This window comes from Lissotriton helveticus, chromosome 2_1 (genome assembly GCF_964261635.1).
Source record: "Lissotriton helveticus chromosome 2_1, aLisHel1.1, whole genome shotgun sequence".
NCBI lineage: Eukaryota > Metazoa > Chordata > Amphibia > Caudata > Salamandridae > Lissotriton > Lissotriton helveticus.
The window spans coordinates 1568458951-1568484093 of record NC_136059.1 but is presented as its reverse complement, the minus strand read 5'-3'; the positions used below and the strand labels follow the sequence as shown (position 1 = coordinate 1568484093).

General features: G+C 46.6%; 1 protein-coding gene across 3 annotated transcripts in view; it reads left to right on the top strand.

The window, feature by feature from the left end:
- The window catches only part of CLTA (clathrin light chain A), a 142534-nt gene extending 118164 nt beyond the window's left edge, over nt 1–24370 (top strand). For all 3 annotated transcript variants that reach the window (XM_078676538.1, XM_078676537.1, XM_078676536.1), the window contains one exon: nt 23878–24370. In XM_078676538.1, the coding sequence (XP_078532664.1) occupies nt 23878–24049 (172 nt within the window). In that variant the 3' untranslated portion in view covers nt 24050–24370. The remainder of the gene's footprint in view (nt 1–23877) is intronic.
- Nucleotides 24371–25143: the final 773 nt, after the last annotated feature.

The window sequence follows — 25143 nt, the reverse complement described above, 5'->3', positions numbered from 1 at the left end:
ATGGCACCGGGCGAAGTCACCGCAGTCAGGCGAGTGGGCGCTGCTGGGCTCTGCAGTCTCTCGGACCAGGAGGCGTTGTCGGCGACCAGGATGGAGGTGCGAGCTGTCCCACGAAGGTTCTTGCTGTCGACGTCGCTGGACCCAGGATTGGGGCAACAAGTCTTGGCAAATGCAAGGCCCACGCGGTGGACCTAAAATGGCGTCTTGAGTGGACCAGGAGGCTCCAGGATACTTCTCTGATGGAGGGAAGCAAGGGCCAGTCTGGAGCAACCAGACCAGCAGTGTTTGTCGTTGTGGAGCGTCGTGAAGGGGCCACTAGCCAACGGGCAAGCGACCTGGACAACGCGGTGAGCAGCAAAGAGCAGGAGGGCCCCACGCAGATCTCGTGGATGCAAGGGGGCTGAGCTTCAGTGCTGGAGCTGCTCAGGGTCGGGGCTTCTCTTACCCCAAATCACTCGGTCGAGGGTCACCCGGATGTCGTGCTGGACAAGCGTCGTGCAGTTCAGAAGATGGCCGGTCCCTCGAGGTCTCGTCGCACCCACGGATCACAGCTGGGCTGGTGATGGGGGTTGAGGTCAGAGGTGCCAGGGAAGCCGGTTCTCGTCGTGATGAAGCAGTCTTGATCCGAAGGAGAGACTGGCAACAAACCGTGAAGCTTGGTTGGTGCCTGCTGCTGCAGGGTGACTACTCCTTAGTCACAAGGGAGAAAATCTTGCGTAGAGTCTTGAGTTCTTCTTGTAGAAGGTCGGTTCAGGATTCAAAGATTGATCTAATCTGGAAGGGGGCCTGCTCCTACCTTTATCCTGAAAAAGGGGGCTGGCACGCGACTAAGTCCTGCCCTATGTGTGGGACTAGGAGGGGGGTGGTTACACCCCTCTCCTTTGGCGGGCTTTCCCCAGGCCAGGGGCTGGAGTGCCCCTGGAACTGGTTTCAGCCGGCCTATGCACAGTGAGCACCGGGGTGCCACTTGCAGTCCCCTTCCTCTGTAGCCCTGCCTACCTGGGATACACAAAACCCTGTCTGGGACGGTGCTGGCACCGCCCCTGACAGGAAACCCTTTGTCCTTGCCTCCTGCTCAGGGAGGACTCCCAGCAGCAGGAGGGCAGACTTGTGTCTCGGTGGCAGCATCCATTTTGTGGAGCTAAGGCTCTGTCTGACTTTAACCGGGGTTACAGGTTACATACATGTCGTGTCCCTCTAGAAGGGTGGAATGCTAACCCCGTCGCCAGAATTGGCGAGGGGTTAGTATTCCAATTCGTATGACACCTTACTCGACATGTTTTGATAAAGCAATACCAGAGTTGGCATATAACCGCGAGGATTATAATGCACTTAAGAGTATATGGTATGCAATATCATGGAAACGGCTAAGGGATAGATCCCGAAAGCCGCAGACAGGCTCAGCTCATGCCAGAGCACCATCTCACACGATTCCAAGCACTCTGCCTTCAGGATTGTCAAGGCCTGCCATAGGAGTGACTGATAGGAGATCTGTGTGCCCATTTAGGTATAGGTATACTATATCTACAGCAAAGGGTGATTACACCACCTTGCCCCAGCTGTCAAGCAGCCAGTTGTCAGTTTAGTTAGTCAGCCCAGGGGTGGCATAATACATGCTGCAGCCCCTGGGAGACTTCTGGGTACCCCTCAGCCCTGGGTACAGGGACTCAGAGAGGGCCCAGTGCCAATTCAGTACCTGAGTACAATTTGGATAGAGAGAACAGCTAGGCTGTGGGTCTGATTAGCAGGCCCACAGCCAGGGAAAGTCGTAAACCAGTGAAGCAAAAAGCAAAAATCTGGGTGATCATAGGATTGCAGACCCTACTCTCCTACATGACCACCCCCCAAACTTTGGGACAATAAACTAACCTTGACAAGGTGAGTCTTCTTGCTCTAAGTGGAAATACCTGGAGAGCCCATCAGCATTGCTGTGATCAGTACCAGGTCTATGCTCCACTGTAAAATGCATCCCCTGTAGGGAAATGGACCACCTAAGCAGTTTGGGGTTTTCACCCTTCATCTGATTTAGCCACAAGAGGGGCTTATGGTCGGTCTGAATGGTGAAGTGAGTACCAAACAAGTAGGCCCTCAGCTTCTTCAGGGCCCAAACCACAGCAAAGGCCTCCCTCTCAATAGCTGACCAATTTTTCTCTCTGGGGGTCAGCCTCCTGCTAATGAAAGCAATAGGCTGGTCATTACCATCAAAATTCATCTGAGACAGAACAGCTCCCACACCCAACTCAGAAGCATCTGTTTGGACAATGAATGGCTTGGAGTAATCTGGACTCTTGAGGATAGGTGCTGTGCACATGGCCTGTTTTAGGTCATTGAATGCTTTCTGGCAGCTTGCTGTCCACTGAAATTTCTTTGGCATCTTCTTGCTTGTCAGGTCATTAAGAGGGGTCGCTATGGACCCATAATTTCTGACAAACTTCCTGTAATAACCAGTCAGGCCCAAGAAAGCTCAAACCTGAGTCTGGGTGATTGGAGGAGCCCAGTCCTGGATGGCCTGTATTTTACTCTCCAATGGCTGAACCTGGCCTCCACCTACAAGGTGGCCCAGGTATACAACCTGTGTCTGCCCTATCTGGCACTTAGTGGCCTTGATAGTGAGGCCTGCCTTTTGCAGGGCCTCTAACACTTTCCTCAGGTGGACCAGGTGATCCTCCCAGGTGGAGCTAAAGACAGCAATAATGTCAAGATATGCTGCATAGAAGTCATCCAGCCCAGTGAGGACTTGATTCACCAACCTTTGGAAGGTGGCAGGTGCATTCTTCAGACCAAAGGGCATTACCACAAATTGATAATGCCCACCAGGGGTAGAAAATGCTGTCTTGGGTTTGGCCTCCTCAGCTAACCTGATTTGCCAATACCCAGCTGTCAAATCAAATGTACTTAAGTACTTGGCAGAAGCCAATCTATCTATAAGTTCATCTGCTCTTGGTATTGGGTGGGCATCAGTCTTAGTGACTGCATTGAGGCCTCTGTAGTCTACGCAAAACCTCATCTCTTTCTTACCACCCTGGGTGTGAGGCTTTGGCACTAGAACTACTGGGCTAGCCCAAGGGCTATGTGAGGGCTCAATGACTCCCAGCTCCAACATTTTCTGCACTTCTGTTTTGATGCAGTCTCTAACATGATCAGGCTGTCTGTAGATTTTACTCTTGACAGGCAGACTGTCTCCAGTGTCAACATCATGGGTACACCAATCAGTTTGGCTGGGTGTCAGAGAGAACATATGTCTGAAGGATTGCAGAACTTGCCTGCAATCCTGTTGCTGATGCTCAGTGAGGCTGCCACAAAAGACAACACCATCTACTGATACCATCATCAGGATTCTGAGTGAGCAGGTCTGGGAGAGGGTCACTCTCTTCCTCCTGTCCCTCATCTGTGGCCATGAGCAAGCTCATGTCCTTCCTGTCGACATATGCCTTGAGCCTGTTTACATGGAGCACTCTGAGAGGGCTCCTGGGAGTTCCAAGGTCCACCAAGTAGGTAACCTCTCCCTTTTGCTCAATGATGGTGTGGGGCCCAGACCATTTGTCTTTGAGAGCTGCTGGGGCCACTGGCTCCAGCACCCACACCTTCTGTCCATGCTTGTACACAGTCAGGACAGCCTTTTGGTCATGCCAAGCTTTTTGGAGTTCTTGGCTGGCCTCCAGGTTTTTAGATGCCTTTTCCATATACTCAGCCATCCTGGAGCGGAGACCAAGTACATAGTCCACTATGTTGGTTGCAGGCTTTTTGAGAGGTCTCTCCCATCCTTCCTTCACCAAACACAGGGGTCCTCTTACAGGATGCCCATACAGAAGCTCAAAGGGGCTGTAGCCAACCCCCTTCTGTGGGACCTCTCTGTAAGCAAACAAGAGGCAGGGGATCAGGACATCCCATTTTCTCCTAAGAGTTTCAGGTAGTCCATGAATCATCCCTTTGAGGGTCCTGTTGAATCTCTCAACAAGCCCATTGCATTGTGGGTGGTAGGGTGTGGTGAACTTGTAGTTCACACCACACTCCTTCCACATTGCAGTCAGATATCCTGACATGAAGTTTGTACCTCTGTCAGAAACGACCTCCTTAGGGAAGCCCACTCTGGAGAACACTCCAACTAGGGCCCTTGCCACTACAGGTGCTGTAGTGGTCCTAAGTGGAATAGCTTCAGGATACCTGGTGGCATGGGCCACCACCACCAGTATAAACTTGTGCCCTGATGCTGTCTGGGGTTCCATTGGACCAACAATGTCAATCCCCACTCTTTCAAAGGGAACCCCCACCACAGGTAGTGGTATGAGGGGGGCCTTTGTTGTGCCACCTGACTTACCACTGGCTTGGCAAGTGACACAGGAGCGACAAAACTCCTTGGTATTCTCATTCATGTGGGGCCAGTGAAAGTGTGAGACAAGCCTGTCCCACGTCTTTGTCTGACCTAAATGACCTGCAAGGGGAATCTCATGGGCCAAGGTGAGAAGGAAACCTCTTCGAGACAAGGGGATGACCAGCCTCCTGGTTGCACCAGACTTGGGGTCTCTTGACTCAGAGTACAGGAGTCCATCTTCCCAGTATACCCTGTGGGCACCTGTGGCATTCCCTGCAGCCTCAGCAGCAGCCTGCTGTCTGAGGGGTTCAAGGGAAGGGCAGTCTAACTGTGCCTTCCCCAGGTCTTCTCTGGAGGGTCCCCCTGAGCCCAGAAACTCAACTTGATCAAGTTCAAGCTCTTTAGGCTCAGTTTCCCTCAGCTCTCTCAGATCAGCCTCCTCAGAGACTTGATCCTCAACCTGGGGCAAGGGGGAAGGCAAAGCCTTAACCCTACTGCTCTTCTTCTTGGAAGGTGTCTGGTCCATTCTTCCAGGATCCAGCACCTGTTCAGTGGGGCATCTTCTGGCCTGTGACCTAGTCACAGCAAGCAAATGTGCTGCCAAGCCTAACATTTCCATGTGAGTCCTCTGCTCCACTTCTGACCATAGTGATGACTCCAAATCATTGCCCAACAAACAATCAACTGGGAGGTCTGAACTGACTACAACTTTCTTTTGACCCTTCACTCCACCCCAGGAGAAAGCCACAATCGCCATACTATGACTGGTAGTGACGTTGCTGGCATTGGTCACCAGGAAATCTGTACCTGGCATGATCTGTCCAGGGTCCACAAAGTTAGGTGTCACCATGGTGACACTGGCACAAGTGTCCCTATAGGCCTGAGCCATTTTGCCATTAATCAAAGGTGTCTGCCTGTATTTGCCCAAAGTATTGGGACTTGTGTCAGGGGATATATCCATATCCCCTGTACAGACAAGGACAGCCTGAGTGAGTGTGCCAACTAAGTTGTCAGACCCCTCAGTTCCCAAGGTTAACCCAACTAATGCCTTGGGAGGTGCACTACCACTACTGGCTGTACTTGGGGTTGCAGTTGCCTTAGGGGCTGTAGTGGTAGGAGTTTGCCCTCCTCTTTTGGTGCACTCACTAAACCAGTGAGACTTACTTTTACAGTACTGGCACCACCTTTTTGACTGGCCTTCTTGAGTCTTCTTCTTCTGGGAAGCCTGACCCCCACCCTCCTTGGTTTGTTGGGGACCTGGTGAAGACTTCTGGTCATTTTGTTCATTCTTAGTATTACCCTTCTGGTCTGCTTTCTTCTGACCACCCTGGTTCTGGTTCTGCTTCTGCTTGATCCTTGTTCTGACCCATTTGTCTGCCTTCTTTCCCAATTCTTGGGGAGAGGTCAGATCTGAATCAACAAGGTGCTGGTGCAACAACTGGTTCTGACAATTATTTAAAATGTGTTCTCTCATCATCAGATTATACAATCCTGTGTAATCAGTAACCTTGCTACCCAGCAACCAGCCCTCCAAAGCCTTAGTGGCACAATCCACAAAGTCAGACCAGTCCTGAGACTGAGTTTTCTGGGTGTCTCTGAACAGCAACCTGTACTGCTCAGTGGTTAAACCAAACCCATCAACCAGTGTACTTTTCAGGACCTGGTAATTGTTAGCATCCTCTACTCTTGTAGTGAGGAGCTTATCTCTACCTTTACCATCAAAGGAGAGCCACAGTATAGCTGCCCATTGACTTTGGGGAATGCACTGCACAGTGCAGGCCCTCTCCAAAGCAGCCATCCATTTCTGGATGTCATCCCCTTGTTTAAAGGGGGGCACTATTTTTGTCAGGTGTTTAGTATCTAAACCCTTCTCTCTATCTCGTGGGAGATTGCTGCCACCAGTGGGAGCTAACCCACTCATCTGCTGCTCTCTAGCAAAGGCAAGCTTTTCTTTGGCCAGGGCAAGTTCTTCCCTTTCAATCCTCAGAGCAGCCTGTCTCATTCTAGCTTCATGCTCTATTCTCTGGGGGGAAGTCAATCTCCTCTGGGGAGAGTTCCTTCTCCTCTGAGAAGAGGCATTAGAGTGCAGAGATCCATTGGAGTCCCTAGAAAGAGATCTATCTCTCCTAACTCCAAGGTTAGGCCCACTTCGGGTTAGTACTGGGGGTCCCCCAGATCCTAGCCCAAGTAAGTCTAAGTTGGCCCTGGTTAGCCTTCTGACTACCTCAAGACCTTTGTCTACCTCATCCCCAGAGAGTTCCTCTTGATCCTCCTCCTCCACTGCATTGGCAGTGTTGGGGAGGTCTGGATCCCCAGAGGTACCCTCTAAGGCTGGCATATTCCCATCTAACTGAGAAATCTTTCTCGCATCATAAGTCTCTAAGAGGCCTATTAGGAAGGGAATGGTGGGGTTAGACCCCTGTTTCAGTTTCCTGGAGGTACACACTTGTCTCAACTCCTGGAAACTGAGAGCTGCATATCTTGAAGTGACCTGTGGAGGGTCAATGCTCACCAGGGGAGTCTCAGTGGACTCTCCATGGTTAGACATGCTTTTCTAGTGAGGTGTAAGTGGTGCACTTACCTACACTATATGTTTGCCTACTGCTCCCTTGCTAGAGTTGTAGTTTAGGGTGTGCTAGGCCCTAGGAGCTACAACAGCTGGTTCAGTAGAACTCAGAGTATTCTAAGCTAAGTTATATGTACCTCAGTACTTATGTGATCTTTCACAAGATATTCTTAGGATATGCGTGGTAAAACAACAGCAAGCTCAAATCCCAACCGCTGCTCACCAATGTGAGAAGTTGGCCTGATGTGCAGTGTTCACTATTCTAGTGATCACTATATATCAGTCCAAACAACCCTTATTGATGATTGGTTGTAAGTCAACCTTATAGACCAGCTATCCTAGTAGCATGGATACGAGCAATCTAAGGCTAAGACTCTAGAGGGCATTGTTAAGCCAGCTGTTTTACCATCACATTACCCCTTGAACACCAAGTGAAAGGACACCAGACAAGTTGTTATGAAAATAAACAGTGTATTTATTTATAACAAGACTACCCTGGCTCTTTATGAGACAGGGAGCTAAGCACACAACAAAACTCTTATGAAAATACTTTAAGTCGCACAATTTACACAAATGCCCGAGGGGCACGAAAAACCATATACTACAAAAGTGGAATGCGAATTACTAGCAGGTAAGTAACGATTCTCAGAGGCTTTGGGATCGCTAGGACTGGACTACTGAACCTTTAGATTACTAGCAGGAGGCCTAGGGAACTCGGGTGCAGAGTGTGCACTCTCACGCGGGATGCGGGACAAAGTCTATGGAAACTAGAATTCACAAAGTTACTGTTCTCGGGCGAACCCGACTAGCTGGGACGAAAACGGGAGTGGATCCGAACACTTGGAGTGTTGGACTATGCTGGGGCACCGGAGTGCTGGATTTACCTAGCCCAGGGGCTGCGGCTGCATAGGGTTCAAGTTGCGTCGGAAACCCACGTTGACGGACCAGGAGCCTGAAGAAGTTGTTGCTGGCAGGCGGCCAGTGAAGAAGAGTTCGAAGAGATCCAAGCCTGGATCAGGGAAGAAGAAAACCTGAAAGCAGAGGGGACCAAGTTCTGACTCACTAGCCAGTGATTAAGTGGGCACCAGGATGGCACCGGGCGAAGTCACCGCAGTCAGGCAAGTGGGCGCTGCTGGGCTCTGCAGTCTCTCGGACCAGGAGGCGTTGTCGGCGACCAGGATGGAGGTGCAAGCTGTCCCACGAAGGTTCTTGCTGTCGACGTCGCTGGACCCAGGATTGGGGCAATAAGTCTGGGCAAATGCAAGGCCCACGCGGTGGACCTAAAATGGCGTCTTGAGTGGACCAGGAGGGTCCAGGATACTTCTCTGATGGAGGGAAGCAAGGGCCAGTCTGGAGCAACCAGACCAGCAGTGTTTGTCGTTGTGGAGCGTCGTGAAGGGGCCACTAGCCAACGGGCAAGCGACCTGGACAACGCGGTGAGCAGCAAAGAGCAGAAGGGGGCTGAGCTTCAGTGCTGGAGCTGCTCAGGGTCGGGGCTTCTCTTACCCCAAAGCACTCGGTCGAGGGTCACTCGGATGTCGTGCTGGACAAGCGTCGTGCAGTTCAGAAGATGGCCGGTCCCTCGAGGTCTCGTCGCACCCACGGATCACAGCTGGGCTGGTGATGGGGGTTGAGGTCAGAGGTGCCAGGGAAGCCGGTTCTCGTCGTGATGAAGCAGTCTTGATCCGAAGGAGAGACTGGCAACAAACCGTGAAGCTTGGTTGGTGCCTGCTGCTGCAGGGTGACTACTCCTTAGTCACAAGGGAGAAAATCTTGCGTAGAGTCTTGAGTTCTTCTTGTAGAAGGTCGGTTCAGGATTCAAAGATTGATCTAATCTGGAAGGGGGCCTGCTCCTACCTTTATCCTGAAAAAGGGGGCTGGCACGCGACTAAGTCCTGCCCTATGTGTGGGACTAGGAGGGGGGTGGTTACACCCCTCTCCTTTGGCGGGCTTTCCCCAGGCCAGGGGCTGGAGTGCCCCTGGAACTGGTTTCAGCCGGCCTATGCACAGTGAGCACCGGGGTGCCACTTGCAGTCACCTTCCTCTGTAGCCCTGCCTACCTGGGATACACAAAACCCTGTCTGGGACGGTGCTGGCACCGCCCCTGACAGGAAACCCTTTGTCCTTGCCTCCTGCTCTGGGAGGACTCCCAGCAGCAGGAGGGCAGACTTGTGTCTCAGTGGCAGCATCCATTTTGTGGAGCTAAGGCTCTGTCTGACTTTAACCGGGGTTACAGGTTACATACATGTCGTGTCCCTCTAGAAGGGTGGAATGCTAACCCCGTCGCCAGAATTGGCGAGGGGTTAGTATTCCAATTCGTATGACACCTTACTCGACATGTTTTGATAAAGCGATACCAGAGTTGGCATATAACCGCAAGGATTATAATGCACTTAAGAGTATATGGTATGCAATATCATGGAAACGGCTACGGGATAGATCCCGAAAGCCGCAGACAGGCTCAGCTCATGCCAGAGCACCATCTCACACGATTCCAAGCACTCTGCCTTCAGGATTGTCAAGGCCTGCCATAGGAGTGACTGATAGGAGATCTGTGTGCCCATTTAGGTTTAGATATAGGTATACTATATCTACAGCAAAGGGTGATTACACCACCTTGCCCCAGCTGTCAAGCAGCCAGTTGTGTCAGTTTAGTTAGTCAGCCCAGGGGTGGCATAATACATGCTGCAGCCCCTGGGAGACTTCTGGGTACCCCTCAGCCCTGGGTACAGGGACTCAGAGAGGGCCCAGTGCCAATTCAGTACCTGAGTACAATTTGGATAGAGAGAACAGCTAGGCTGTGGGTCTGATTAGCAGGCCCACAGCCAGGGAAAGTCGTAAACCAGTGAAGCAAAAAGCAAAAATCTGGGTGATCATAGGATTGCAGACCCTACTCTCCTACAAACCTGAAAAAATGTATTCTCTTTTCAAACGATTGAACCCTTAAACTTTGAGGGCACCATGGATGTCAACCCAAATAGCATTCACTTAAATTGGAAATGCCTATCTGCGGTGATGAAGGCATTGTGTATGTCTTTCTTTCTCTAAAGGAATCTGGTGGTCGACAGCAGTTCCACTGTAGAAAACCAACTTGCCCTCTTAACAGTGGCCATCATTTCCCCAATATTTAGTCAAGGAAGCCTATCTACCATAATACTAAGATTGCAGAAATCCTCACAGCCTTATTTACCTATTGGCCCATGGTGCAGTTACCAAAGGGGATAAACAATCTGATGCCATTGCATGTTTATTGAAATCAGCGACTCTTTCTCCAGCTCTTTTGGTGCTTCTTCCCACAGTGAAATTTGAATACTTTGTGATCTTCCAGGCAAGCATCATCGTTTAGTATAATTCTGTACTCCAACCAATGTAATTGACCAATGTTTCCCTTAAACTTCATCAAAATTGTCTTCAACATGCTAGTACGTATTGTCTCCCCCTCGACGACTATAATAACCTGCTCAATATTATTTGGTTCTAAAACTATATGTAGCTTCCGCTTTTCGAAACAACCCAACACAGATGGTCACTTCTTGGCGACAACCAGTTTACCTACTGTTTTATATTGTTGAATCTGAGCACTAGGTTCCTATATTTTAAAATGTTATTAGGTACTGTTGTTCCCTTCTGGGTTACTGTCCCACTCAAATAATTTACCACCCATTTTCCATACACTTTACCCTTTTCAAACCTCCTTCACCACATTGGTGTATGATGAGGTAGAATCTTCTGCTACTTGGAAGCCTACACCCCGATTTTTTTTTTTTTTTTTTATAGCAAAAAGTTTTTCCCCTGCACCGCTTGTGACTTTGCAGACTAATACTGTCCTTTAACGTTAAAACATTACTTTTAGTAGGCTCTTCATCACTAGAATTTGGTTTTACTTCTTTGTCTATATATATGCTTAATCGTAGATTCCTTCCTTTTGCATACTATAGTAAATGGCCTATTACAACACAATTCTCCCATCTTAGTTTCGCTGCTGGACATGATTACTCTAAGCCTAATGGTTGTTACTGTCCCACCTTTATCATCTGGATTACCACTGATGCCTTTTTTTTGCCACCCAACACTGTCACATTCACTAAGTGCTCTTTTCCTTGTTTCTTAAAATATCTTTTCCCTACCACTTCACTATCCAACTCACTGATTTCTTACTAAATCATGTTAGCACACCTCCCTAACTTTTCTGCCTTGTGAAAAGTAGCCACAACATTTTTAAGTCCTCGTTTAGCCAGTCTTTTTTTCTATGACTTGATATATGCATGCATTAGCACTTGATCTCTTACGAACTTGTGCAGTGTACCAAATTTACAACCAGTAGCTATTTTGTTTTTAAAGCAGAAAAGCTGTCATCAAAAGATCATTCCTTTTCTGTTCACTGTGGAAAAACTAGTTAATCCTTTGCACGCTTTTGTTGCAAGGTTGTTGTCCACATCTGTAATAGCACTGTAAAACATATTCTTATATCTAGCTCTACTCTTCTTAGGAAACTGCTTTTAGTTCTCCTATTTATGGGCCTAACAAGGCAAAACAATGTTTCTTCTTTACTGGAAGCAGGTTGTTCTAATCTGTTTGAATGTAATTCAAAATGTGTTTATCCACTCTTCTTATCTTATCATAACAAGAATTTATACTGCGCTCGTTCGCCCGAGGGTTTCATGGCGCTAACCAACATAGACTGGGAAACTACATATCAGAGGTCTGACGGGGGGCTAAGCTAAGGTCTGGACAAACAACCAAGTTTTAAGATGCCTCCTGAACTGAATAAGAGTGGTACAAGAGCGTGTCTCTAGAGTGAGAGAGTTCCACAGTTTAGTGGCAAGCGTGGCAAACCTACGTCCTCCCTTACGTTGGAATTTATGACGGTGAACAGTCAGTAGGATTTGTGAAGCAGAGCGCAGGCTGCGTGGGGGAGTGTACCTGGGCAAAAGTATTTGGATGAACTTAGGGCAACGTGCGTGAAGACCCTTGAAGGTTATACAGGCGGTTTTAAAAAGTACACGCTGTGTAATCGGAAGCCAATGAAGTTGCTTCAGCAGAGGTCTTGCGGATTGCCAACGCGGAAGACGATATATAAGCCTGGCTGCCTGGTTTTGAGCCATCTGAAGGCGTTTACCAAGAGCAATAGGAAGGTCCAGGTAGATGGCGTTGGTTTAATCTAAGTGTGACAGTACCAAGGCCATCACAACCTAGGTCAAAGTGGCCTGGGTGAGCATCCGACTAATCTTATTTATTTTACGAAGCTGAAAGAAACAGGATGACACCACCGAGTTTACTTGAGGCCTTAATGAAAGCTCTTCATCAATGAGTACCCCTAGGCTTTTAACTGAACTGAACTGGACGGGGTTGGGGGTAAGCCCAGTTCGGAGGGCCAGTAGTGTGGGCCCCACAGAGGCTAGCTTTTGCCGAAGAGGACCAATTCTGTCTTTTCGGGGTTCAATTTTAGTTGGTTGCTGTCCATCCAATGACGTATGAAGAGCATGGTGGACTGAAATTGATGAATAGATTCTGGGGAGTCATCGATGGTAAAGATGAGTTGCAGATCATCTGCATAATTAAAAGTAGTGACTTTAAAAGTTTTTAGGGAGTGAAGTAGGGGGAGCATATAAATATTGAACAAAATGGGTGATAACGAAGAGCCCTGGGGGACCCCACAGGTAGTGTGAAGTTTAGGAGATAAAAAGGGGTGCAAACCGACGGCTTGCAAGCGGTCACTTAGAAAAGACCTTACCCAATCACGGGCAGGGCCACAGATGCCGGCTAGTCTGACACGGTCGAGAAGGATGTCATGATCGACCGTGTCAAACGCAGCCGACAAATCAAGCAGGACCAGGGCCTGAGGAATGCCTAAATCAGCGTTATGGCGTAGGGATTCCAGGACTGCTGTTATAACTGCTTCAGTCGAATGGGCCAGATGAAACCCGGCTTGGGCAGAATCCAAGAAGTCTGATTGCTCAATGAAGCTAGAAAGATGAGATGTTACATGGGCTTCCAATACTTTGGCCAGATACGGTAGTAAAGATATTGGCCTGTAATTAGGTAAGGTAGTGACTTCCACACCTGATTTTTTTTTTTTGAAGGGGCACCACCACTGCCTCCTTAAATGAGTACGCTACCATGCCTTGGGTCAAGAAGGTGTTGAGGAGTCTTAATATAGGGGAAGGGAAGGCGGTGATTACCTCTTTTAGCACATAAGGAGGGCAGCAATCATGTGGAGAGCCCGACTTGACCCTAGCCGTGAGGACAAGCAAAGACGGAACTTTCAGAAGAGGAAATTGGTCCAGGGAAAGTGCACTGGAGATGTGAGTGGAGTCCAGGGAAGCAGGGGAGATCATAGGGATGCTGGATTTAATGAGCGTGATTTTGTCCAAAAAGTAATGGTAATGGGTATTACAGAAATCCTGTGTGGCTACAGGTTTGTATATTGTAAAATTGGGGTTAGACCCATACAGTCAGTAGGACCTGGGTAATTGCTCGGTATAGAAAGAAGGGGTCCCAGACAATACACAACAAATTACACAATTCAAGGTTTGATGCGTTGAATTATTTCACAAAAGATCGAATCAAGGTGCAAAGTGTTTTAATTTTCACCACACCTGTGCTAAACATTCATTAGCTCATTACTCAGAACATGAATATACACACATTACACACAATTTCAATAAGCCCAAAAGGGGGGGGGGGAGGGGGAAAGAACAGGGGAAAGGAATAAGCATTTCTTGATAGTTCAACATCACTATTCAATAATTTCAAATGCGTGTGACCATATTTGAGAATCACAGAAGACAAATTTCACAGATCCCCAAGTGTGGGGTCAAAAGCAGTGCTTAACAATCAACATCATATTTTTTGTACAGAATCTCCTATTCAGCTATACACATTCAACTGTTCTGTAGGAGTTCAAATTAGTAGAGAAGTCTACGTTTCGACCCATAGAATGTAGGACAGTATATCCTTACTACGCGGGTCTTCGTCAGGACGTGAGGGAGGGAAGGAGTGTGGGGCTGTTCCTGCTCAGGAGTCAGGTAAAGGTTCTGGCCGTATCCGAGCGAAATGGTAGAATTTGTTGTACCTCTACAGCGGTGCTGTGTAGGATCATGGATAGGGTGTTAGTGCAGTTGGTAAATTCGGTCCATACGAGTCAAAATTCATCAGTGAATCCGGGGTTTGATTTTAAAGATAAACAGCAGGCCAGCGTCTGTCACGGTAAAGGCACAGTCACACAGTGCTGATAAATAGGGGTAGCGGTGCCGTATCTCTGATTAGATAGAAATCCTTCAACACGCTGTCATTGCGGTCGGGCGGTTTGTTTAAAAACGTTACATGGGTCCGAGCTCCACCATTAGATCCGAAGTATTTTCTGTAGGCGCGCGTACGAGGCAGCGTCTGGCCCAGCCTGGAAGAATCAGGCTGGGCCAGACGCTGCCTCGTACGCGCGCCTACAGAAAATACTTCGGATCTAATGGTGGAGCTCGGACCCATGTAACGTTTTTAAACAAACCGCCCGACCGCAATGACAGCGTGTTGAAGGATTTCTATCTAATCAGAGATACGGCACCGCTACCCCTATTTATCAGCACTGTGTGACTGTGCCTTTACCGTGACAGACGCTGGCCTGCTGTTTATCTTTAAAATCAAACCCCGGATTCACTGATGAATTTTGACTCGTATGGACCGAATTTACCAACTGCACTAACACCCTATCCATGATCCTACACAGCACCGCTGTAGAGGTACAACAAATTCTACCATTTCGCTCGGATACGGCCAGAACCTTTACCTGACTCCTGAGCAGGAACAGCCCCACACTCCTTCCCTCCCTCACGTCCTGACGAAGACCCGCGTAGTAAGGATATACTGTCCTACATTCTATGGGTCGAAACGTAGACTTCTCTACTAATTTGAACTCCTACAGAACAGTTGAATGTGTATAGCTGAATAGGAGATTCTGTACAAAAAATATGATGTTGATTGTTAAGCACTGCTTTTGACCCCACACTTGGGGATCTGTGAAATTTGTCTTCTGTGATTCTCAAATATGGTCACACGCATTTGAAATTATTGAATAGTGATGTTGAACTATCAAGAAATGCTTATTCCTTTCCCCTGTTCTTTCCCCCTCCCCCCCCCTTTTGGGCTTATTGAAATTGTGTGTAATGTGTGTATATTCATGTTCTGAGTAATGAGCTAATGAATGTTTAGCACAGGTGTGGTGAAAATTAAAACACTTTGCACCTTGATTCGATCTTTTGTGAAATAATTCAACGCATCAAACCTTGAATTGTGTAATTTGTTGTGTATTGTCTGGGACCCCTTCTTTGGCTACAGGTTTGGGCTGGGTTCTTGCAGGATTTGAGAGCTTATCGACGATGGAAAAGATGTCCTTCGATTTGTTGTTAGACATTTCAATAATACTAGAGAAAAATTCCGCTTTGGCTAGAAAGATGGCCTTCATGTAGACTGAGCAAGTGGCCAAATAGTGGGTCTTTCCGAGAGAGTGGTAGTTTCTTCTCCACTCGCGTTCCTTCTGGCGAACAATTAATTTTTTCGCCATCAGGTCAGGAGAGAACCACTTGTGGGCGTCAGATTGGCGCAAGGTTTTCAACTTTTTCAATGGGGCGTGTATATCACTTGCATTTACAAGCCAATCCGAGATATTAGCTACAGATTGGTTACGGTCTGTATTCTGAGCAGGAATTGAGTTCTTCAGACTTCCCAGAAAGGCTGGCGTGTCAAGAGAGCCCCACTTCCTAATCAAGCCTTCTCTGGTGTCTGCGTTTATAGTGGGCTTAGGGATAAAAAATTTAAATTGGATCAGAAAGTGGTCAGACCAGATGCATGGAGAAATAATAGGGGGTGAGATGCTAAGGTTAGAACTCCAGATCTGATCTAGCGTATGCCCTTTAATATGGGTGGCGGTATTGATGTGATGGCTAAAGTTGAGCCCTGTAAGAAGGTCCATGAGCTCACTCGCCGAAGGGCCACCAGACGGACTATTAAGCCAATAATTGAAATCGCCGATCAACAAGATCTTTGTATAATCAGTGACCAATGTGGCCAATTGGTCGCACAGAGAGAAAGGAAACGTGGGCATACTCTGAGGGGGGCCTGTAGATCAGCACACATATGAGTGGGCCAGACCTAGTCAAGTCTGATAACCAAATTGTCTGCTACAGGAAGGTCGAGGGACGTCAATTTAGAAAATACTAAATGTTTGTTAATAATGGCAGCTACTCCACCACCCATTTTACCTGGGGCGCGATCTACCTGTAAAATGCAGTAATTATCAGGGAGTGCTGCTAGTATGTCTGGGGATGAATCAATGTTAAGCCACGTCTCTGTAAGGAAAAGAATATCCGGTTTTTGACAAGCAAGAAGGAGAAAGATATCCAGTAGGTGCTTCACAAGAGATCTAGTATTAAGATAGAGTATGTTTATTTGTTGAGTTACGGCTAGGGCAGGCCTCGATTGCGGAATCCAGTGACGTATTTGTGACAAAGGCTGAAAGATACCTAATTGAATAAGATGACTAGCAGTGGATGGACAAAGAGGGCCGGCTAAGCTGCGGAGGTTCACCAAGCTTTCAGATGAATAAGTCAACGGAGATGCAGGGAAAATAGCCCCCTTGCCCCAGCGTGGCGCAGACGGGCTTGCCTTTGGAGGGGATGCACATTTTATGCAGATTAGGAGCTGGTGTAAGGAAGACTGCAACGTCAACCCTGGGCTACCCCCAAGATGGCGGATCCCCTGCCAGCCCTGGTGACAGCGCCTAATCGGCTGCACGGGAAGAGCAGGCAGTGTGAGGAGTGGAGGGAGGGTAAGTGCTCAAAAGTGCACAATCAAGTATTTTTAAAAAAGGCAAACAGTTAAAAAATGAACATAAGATGCTCCCGGCTTTTCGCCTCAGGAGTTTTCCAGCGAGTAGTTGGTAATGCGTGCGGGCAGGGGGCGCGACTTATATACTAATTTCCAGAGCCGGTGTAAGGAAGACTGCAGCGTCAACCATGGGCTACCCCCAAGATGGCGGATCCCCTGCCAGTCCCGGTGACAGCGCCTAATCGGCTGCACAGGAAGAGCAGGCAGTGTGAGGAGTGGAGGGAGGGTAAGTGCTCAAAAGTGCACAATCAAGTATTTTTAAAAAAGACAAACAGTTAAAAAATGAACACATGATGCTCCCGGCTTTCCACCTCAGGAGTTTTCCAGCGAGTAGTTGGTAATGGCTTCCTCATAGATGGTTCTCCGGGTTTTGTTTAGAATACTTGGGGATGGTTAATGATAATGCTTTGTTCACTCTTTCATATAACAAATAGTTCTGAGCCCACTCTTCACCTGACCTGTCTGGACTAGTCTATAATCTATTCTTCACCACACGGAATAACAATATGAGCAGCAGAAATTTCAACTCCAAATCACCTTCATTTCCACGGCTGGTGAGCGCAATAATCCAATTTGTAACCCTATTTACACTATCCTCAAAGTGTCAAATTGAACGCAGTTGACCTCTTGCTTCTGAACACAGATGATAATTTGACCACCATTTAAAATGACGACCACACCCTTTATCATTGGCCCAGAGTCTATGTTGTCTGTGTGTCCTGTCCTCGCTGACTGCTGTTCACTTGGCAACTGACGCACTCCAGGCTCTTTGCTGACTTGCGCTTTACTCACAGTGGCGCGTGATGGCTCGAACACAACGGGTAATATGCGTAGTAAGTATTCTACTGCCAACAATTCCCTTAACCGGAGCTTGTTTTTAAATTAATTTCAGATGCTCACTGTAAATAGTCCCGCCTCTTTAGTAGATACCATTGTTTTTCTTATTTCAAGTTTGCAATTGTACACTGGCTTCATACTTCGAGCTCACATCACAAAGCAACTTTTCATTCATCTGTAATGTTGCTCTTTTTATCTCAATCAACAAGTAATACTTAAGGTTTATTGAAGGAACCTTGCCTGCACACACATCGACCTATCAGCATTGAACTGTCCTGTATTCTATGCAGGCTGCACAATAGAATACCACTGTGTGTAGAACAGTAATTTTAAGATGCTAGCTTAAGAACTGGACCATACATATGGGTATTAAATTTGATGTCGATACACATGTTTTTGTTGTTATGATTAATATTATTATTTGAATTTATAATGCGCAGCCGCAAATCCGAGGTGTAGATGGAATTATAGTAGCCGGTTAGTTGTCAAAAAGCTATGTCTTTAAGGATTTGCAAAATTGAATATAGTCAGTCTCTTTGCGTAGTGCTGTAGGCAGTGCATTCCAAAGTGAGGGGCCCAGATAGGAGAACTACCTTCCGCCCATCCCTGAAAGCTTGATTTTGGGAACGATGAATTTCCCTTGCGTGAAGGAACGGAGGTTACGAGAGGTAAAATAGGGACAGCCCAAGGATTGAAGGTATTGCGGGGCGTTACCTGCTTTGATTTTATGCATGTAGCTCAGGGCTTTGAATTTGACTCGGTTTTCCACCCTGAACCAGTGCAAGTTTCGTAGATGTGGAGAAATGGAGGTGCCTCTTGGGACCTCGCACAGCAACCTGGCTGCAGAATTCTGTACCATCTGCAGCCTGCGGGTTACGACTTTGTTTGAGCCCAAGTAGAGCACATTTCCGTAGTCCAGCCTTGACGTGATCAGGGCATTGTCCACGGTTTTCTGAGTGGACTCTGGTAACATCCAGCAGATTTTTTTTTAGCCATTTGAGAATGGCGAAACATGTAGCCATTAATTTTACTGCTTGAGAGTGCATGCTAGGCGAATCATCAATGATGATGCCCAGGTTTCGAGCCTGGGGGGGAGGGTGTGGGGAGAGGGCCCATTTCACAATGCCAGTGTTGAGGGCCCCACAGATGTTTGTTTTTTCCAAATACGAGCACCTCGGTTTTCTCTCATTTTAAATTAAGATAGTCTATGATGCTATTTTGATTAGACCCATTTGTAGGGGGGAAGAGACCTTAGTGTTCTTTGAGGAGAGAGAAAAAATAATTTGGGAATCGTCGGCATATGAATAGGACAGCCCTGATTCCTCTACCACTTCAGCTAGGGGTCTTACATAGAAATTAAAAAGTAGAGGACTAAGTATGGAGCCCTGTGGCAACCCATGGGCGAAAGAATGAGTTTCTGAGCAGGCCGTACGGGAAAAAACTTAAAAGGTGCGATTTGTGAGGAAGGAGGCGAGCCAGTTGAGAGCTGTGCCACAGATGCCCAGTGACCTGAGAGTATTGATTAAAACAGTATGCGACCGTAGGATAAGAGCCACGGTGTCTACAGTATCCAGGTGGCGGCGTATGTTTTCCGTAACACCTAACAAAGTGGTTTCTGTGGAGAAACCTGTTATGAAACCAGACTGGGTGGGATGCAAAAGATTTTGAGTGGTCACAAACTGAGCGAGATGCGAGTGAACGTGCTTCTCTAGTATTTTTGAGAAAACCGGCTGCAGGGAAATAGGTTGATAGTTCGCGGATTAATCGGGGTCAGTGTTAGCTTTTTTCAGAAGTGGGTGTATCATGGCATGTTTCCAGTCAGATGGGATAGTAGCTTTCTGTAAGGAAGCATTTAGGAGATCTGTGATCACGATAGCGAAGAAGGATCCAATTGCTTATGCACAGAAATAGGCAAAGCTTGTTTATTAGAGTGTCTATATTTAACGGGGCCAGGAATCAAGAAGGCAATCAGGAGTGCCAGGTGACTCAATTTGGGTTATGACCGGTATTGTCTGTGAAGAGTGGTTTGGGTGATTCAGATGAGGGAAGCAGATTCTTATCTTGCGCAAGCACGATGTTTTGGTAGATTTTTTCAACTTTTTGGATAAAAAAGGTGGCCAGTGTTTCACATTTCTGTTTATTTGGTGCATGGGGCGTTGCTTGAGTTTTTGAGCCCGCGAGCTCCTTGACCATATTAAAGAGCATTTTGGAGCAGTTAAGGGCATCCGAGATGGTGGTGGAGACATAATCTGGTCGGGCTTTTCTGCAAAGGTTATGATATTTTTTTTAACATGGTTTTGTAGCCAATTTTAGATTCAGGTGTGTAGTTTTTTTCTCCACCTACGTTCCATAGCTTTGCAGTTCGCTTTTTCTGTTTTCAGCGATTCGGTGAACTAAGGTGCTGGGGGCCGGTGGTTGCTTACTCTTTTGTTTGAGAGTGTAGACAGGTGCCTATCGCCGTAAGAAGCTATTTCTGCACTGAGTTAGAAAAAGAGTGAACTAATTGTTTGGAACAGGGAAGGTGAGAGTTTAAATAAGTATTCAGGGCAGTGATATCAAGTTTTTTCCAGTTCCTAATTTGCGATTCTTGAGCCAAAGAGGTTAATACACAATATGCAGGGAGTGTTAGATTGAATCTAATAGGATAGTGATCACACCAGCATATTCGTAGTGTAGGAGAACATGTGATCTCAACGAGATTCGAAAAGATAGGGTCTAGTAAATGGCCCGCCTCATGCGTAGGACTGGAATTAAGTAGTTTGACGTTTAAGGAAGCCAAATCAGAGATAAAACCAGTGCTAGTTTTGCATGCAGGATTTTCTAAATGAATATATAAGTCTCCTAGAAGGGAAAAGTTAGCTGTTCTCATAACCAGAGGAGTTATAAGTTCGGGAAAAGCAGAAACCCAGGAAGTAGCTGGTGCAGGAGATCGATAGACTAGTACACCGGAAAAGGTAAATTTAGGGGTAATTGAATTTTACCTCCCGCATGCGGGGACCCAGCAATGATCGGTTTTAAAGGTTGTCCTAGCTTGCTGTTTAAATCTCATTCAAACCCAAGTTTGTCAACCAGATTGAATTGGGAGCCTAAAAGGTGCTTATTTGTTTATCTCAATATAAAGAGCTGGCCAGTTACACTCCCTCGGGGTGTAAGACTACTACATTTTACAGGACAATGTGGTGTTTGGAACCCCCACTATATCTCTCCCAAACTACTTTTGGAGTTTAGTTTAATTCATGAGATCTTTCTCTACCTTGATGTTTTTCAGTGTGAATTAATGGTAAATGACTTACAAAACTCTAGTCATCAGGAGGCATCTGATGTGTTACCGTGACAGAATAGAGCTAGTAAGAATATCTCCTGCTTTATCAACTGCGGGAGAAAAGCCAAAAGGCAAAGTTGCAATTCATGTTTTCACCACAGAATGAATACAGTTGCTGCTGGCAGGCCCAGAACAATAACTTGCTGTCTTTTGTGATCAGGCAGGGTGCTTCAGTCAACATACCCTTTGTGGAGAAACAAAGAAAAGTAGCTCTGCTTTAGTTTTAAACTACTACTTCAAGGTGCTGGATAGAACATGATTCCCTGGTTTTTAACCCGTTGACCGCTGCATGAATTCCACCATGGTGCAGGTGATTTATGGAGTGGGCGTGTTTCGGACGGCCCCTGGCCGTCCTCTGCACACGCCCACTGTGACATCGGATGGCATGGGGTCGTCCGATGCACCAAACGAGTTAACCAAGCTCCTGGCAAGAGTGAATGCCTTTCAGCAGCTTCAGAAAGTCAGTTGCTGCCCCTACTTGAACTATAGCCTTATCAGAGTATTAACTGTCAAGTTGTCGGAATTCCTGCCTGCCTCAGACCCTTTTTTTATCTTTAGTTATAGCTGAACGTCACAAAATGCTCGCTGACACCCTCCGGGGATTCATTTCATGTGGACCCTCTAGACTTTGGGCTTGCAAGGGCCTTCATTCTCCAGAAAGGGTATTGATCATCAGTCAGACCATGGACCTTTCCTAGGCAACAGTTTTGGGTTGTTGGCACATGCCAAGCTCTGCACACATTCTCTGAAACTTAAACTGGCACAACCCTGGGATCAGTTGCCTGAAAGCCAGTCCCAGACTGACTCACTTAAAAGAATCCTTTTTGCCAACTTTGAGGTGGTGAGTCCATGCTTGCATTCGAATGGTTCAGTTGAGAATCTCTCTCAACTGGTACCTTGTGGAGAGACTGGACTTGTCTTTTCACATAAATGTGCTAGACCTATAGTGGGCAGTTTTCTTTGTATTTATCGGATTTCTGAGTTGTGATGTCCCACACTGTAAATTACCTCCTCTCTTCTAAATGCTAAAATAACAATGGCCTTGCAACTACTGGCTGTCCTTGTAGCTTTAGAATGGGCCATCTTCAGGGTATGTTCATTTTGCTTGCCTACATCGCTGGGCTCGATAACCAGAAATCAGACTGCCTCAACTGGTGCCCCCACGTACCACATGAAGTTCTCAATTCTTTCTTTAAGGTCTGCTCAGTCATTAACTGTACAAATCCAGAATAGGTATTGGTCCCCTGTTAGCCTCATGTTATATTAAAGAAGAAACTTATTGTACACCTTTCCTCTTTCTACCCTGATTCTGTTAGTACTGCTGAAATTCAGCTATGGGATCAGGTGCTTTTTCATCCTGCTTGTCCCAGCTCTGCTGCTAAATACGATTCTTGGTCAGTTTTCAGAATAATCTCCCACTCCTGTCCATGTACAGGGAGATTGTTGTTCATTTCTCTCCTACATTGCTGATCTAGAGTGCCTGGTCCTTGAAGAACAGTTCGTTTCCCTCTTTGCTCCTACTTGGAAAACCTGGATATCCTGGCAGCTGCCATGAAGTACACAACAAGAGTACAGTAGACCAGCAAGTGGCTAAAATCCCTCTTATTGGCGATTGCCAATTAATTTTAACCCCCTTATTTGCTTGGTAAACAATGTCATGTCCTTGTCCCAGCAGCCATCTGAATTTGACGTGCAAGTGGATAACCACAAAGCGTATTCAGCACCCTTTGTACGTTGCCGAAACAGGATATAGGTAATATTTCTCGGTACTGATGAGGTCACAAGACCTCTGCAGGGCTTGATCTCCCTGCTTTCCACAGTCAGGCAGCCTATGGCCTCCTGGGATGTTATCCTGGCGAAATTGATAGGTAATCCCTTTTGACGTAAGACCACCTGCAATCTTAAGCTTCTCTCTTAGAAAAGGACCAAGACCTCCTTTGTTGTCATAATCTTGACTGAACACGATTGAACTTTAGGCTGTATGTTTGTCTCTGTCATCTACTGTGTTCCATGAGTACATAACCATTCTGAGAGCTCATTCCACTTTTATTCTCAAGGTTTTGACCGAGGTCCATTTAAATAAGATCTTCCTTTCCATGTGGTTTCCCATCCCACACACATTTTTGGCTTATGAGAAGGTGTACAACCTAGATGGCTGGCATATGTCTATTTCTTTATTTGTATAGATGTTGGGTTCTGCATCCTACAGGTTAATTCTGTTAATTTTGGATGGAGTGATATGTTGGTCAAGCAGCCGCTAAGGCAGCTGTTGCCAGATGGGTGTCTGGCTGCATTTCTCACTGCTCTCTTTGAACTTATGTGCAAAATAAATGCCATTTGACAATGTAAAATCCTCACGCACGTTCATAGAATCTGAGTAAAAGTATGCTTTCACAAGATGCACTTACACATTTGGAAATTGCCAGTGTTGTAGGGATCTGGTGAGAAATCTGCATGTATAAATGCTGCACAGTGGAATGTTCCTGGGAAATTTAAGATGAGTCTGAATTTCCTGGAGTGCTCTTTGGATCTTGTTAAATGTGCTTCAAATATAAGAGTAATAGAAAAGTTCAAACTTTTTCTCCTTGGTCTGTGTGAAATTGGTGCTAAGCTGAGGCGCTGGTACTTAAGGCAAACTTTTTAAGGATAACCTACCTTACTATTATATTTTTTAGCTGTCATCAGACCCCTAATATCCTTCTTGTGAATAGTGTCTGTACATACTTGATTGAGGAGAAACAAGAAGCCATTATATAGCAATTAAACACTTTGCTCTCTAGAATTATGCAGTACCTTGGCCCAATGCTCTTTTCTCGTAATAAAACACTTTAAATTATGACTTTTGAACAATAGGTTGCATGCAAGTGGTATTGTTGTTTCTCAGTTAAAACCTCAAGTTGTATATATTTCATCTGCATGAAAAAGAAAAATAACATCAATTTTGTGATGTGTTGGTTTCAGGGCAGCCGAAGAAGCTTTTGTGAGCGAAGTTGAAGAAACCACTCCAGGTACTGAGTGGGAACGCGTAGCTCGGCTCTGTGACTTTAACCCCAAATCTAGTAAGCAGTCCAAGGATGTATCCCGAATGCGCTCAGTCCTCATCTCGCTCAAGCAGGCACCCCTCGTCCACTGAAATAAATGCACAACAAATCACTAAACTTGCAATATTGTAAACTTACTATGAGAAGCCATGTTGTCTGTAAAGGAATTATGTTCAAATGTTCCGTTTTTTGGGAGGGTGGACCAAAGCTCATGGTGAACGTGGAGTAGATCATTGTTTATGATTGGATGTTCTTTCCCGGCATACTCCTTCCTGCACACGTATTGGTCTGGGGAAGGGAGCATTCCATAGATTTGTATCCTCACTGTTTGTGCTTCTGTGCATTATGTGATGTCATTGGTTTTGATTTGTGCAACAATGTATTGATGATATTAAAGAACTACTAAACAGTTATCCGTTTTTTTTTCCTCATTTTCCTGAACGCTTGTATTGGAATGCATGTAATCCAAATTGATCATTGTCATATACATTTTAAAGACTTGTCCTAAAGAAATAGTTGACGTTTTAGCGAATGCCACATTGTATTATGGGACTTGCAGAATTCCAGTATGGAAAGTGCTGCTGGCTAAAAAAACACTGGACTTGACAGTGTGTTGAACGTAACATGTCACTCTGCTATTATGAAGAAGCAGACATACAACATTTGTGTTGAGATTTTGCTAGATTTTGGTTTTACCACTGTACCATAGCACGGTCCAGTTCTGGTACTAATATTCCAGACCCTGTGGCAATCTTGAAGCTAAGGCCATCACACAGAACTGTCCCCAGGTGAGTTATGAAGCCCACCACATAGTTGGGGCCCTTGGGCTCAGGTGGGACATTTTAGGAAATCGCAGTGTCCATGTTATCATTTTTATACATGTCCTCTGCTAGATACATGCAGCAGTATACTTGAAGGATATGAACTGTAATTGTATCAAGAGGTTGGGAGGCACGGTGGGTGTTGTGGCCCTTTGTAGCCTTCCCTGGTTGCGGTGCCCATGGTGCCTTTTGCAAGGTGCTTGCATGTGGCCGGGGAGTTGCCGGTTGGGTTTTGCAGTGGTGCAGTTGGAGCGGGGGGAGGCATGAGCCCTGGGTGCCAGGTTGGCGGGAGCCAGAGGCACACACAGTCAGGGTGTGTCAACAGTTTGGCAAAAAGTGGGGGCAATCATGCATAAAGGGACACT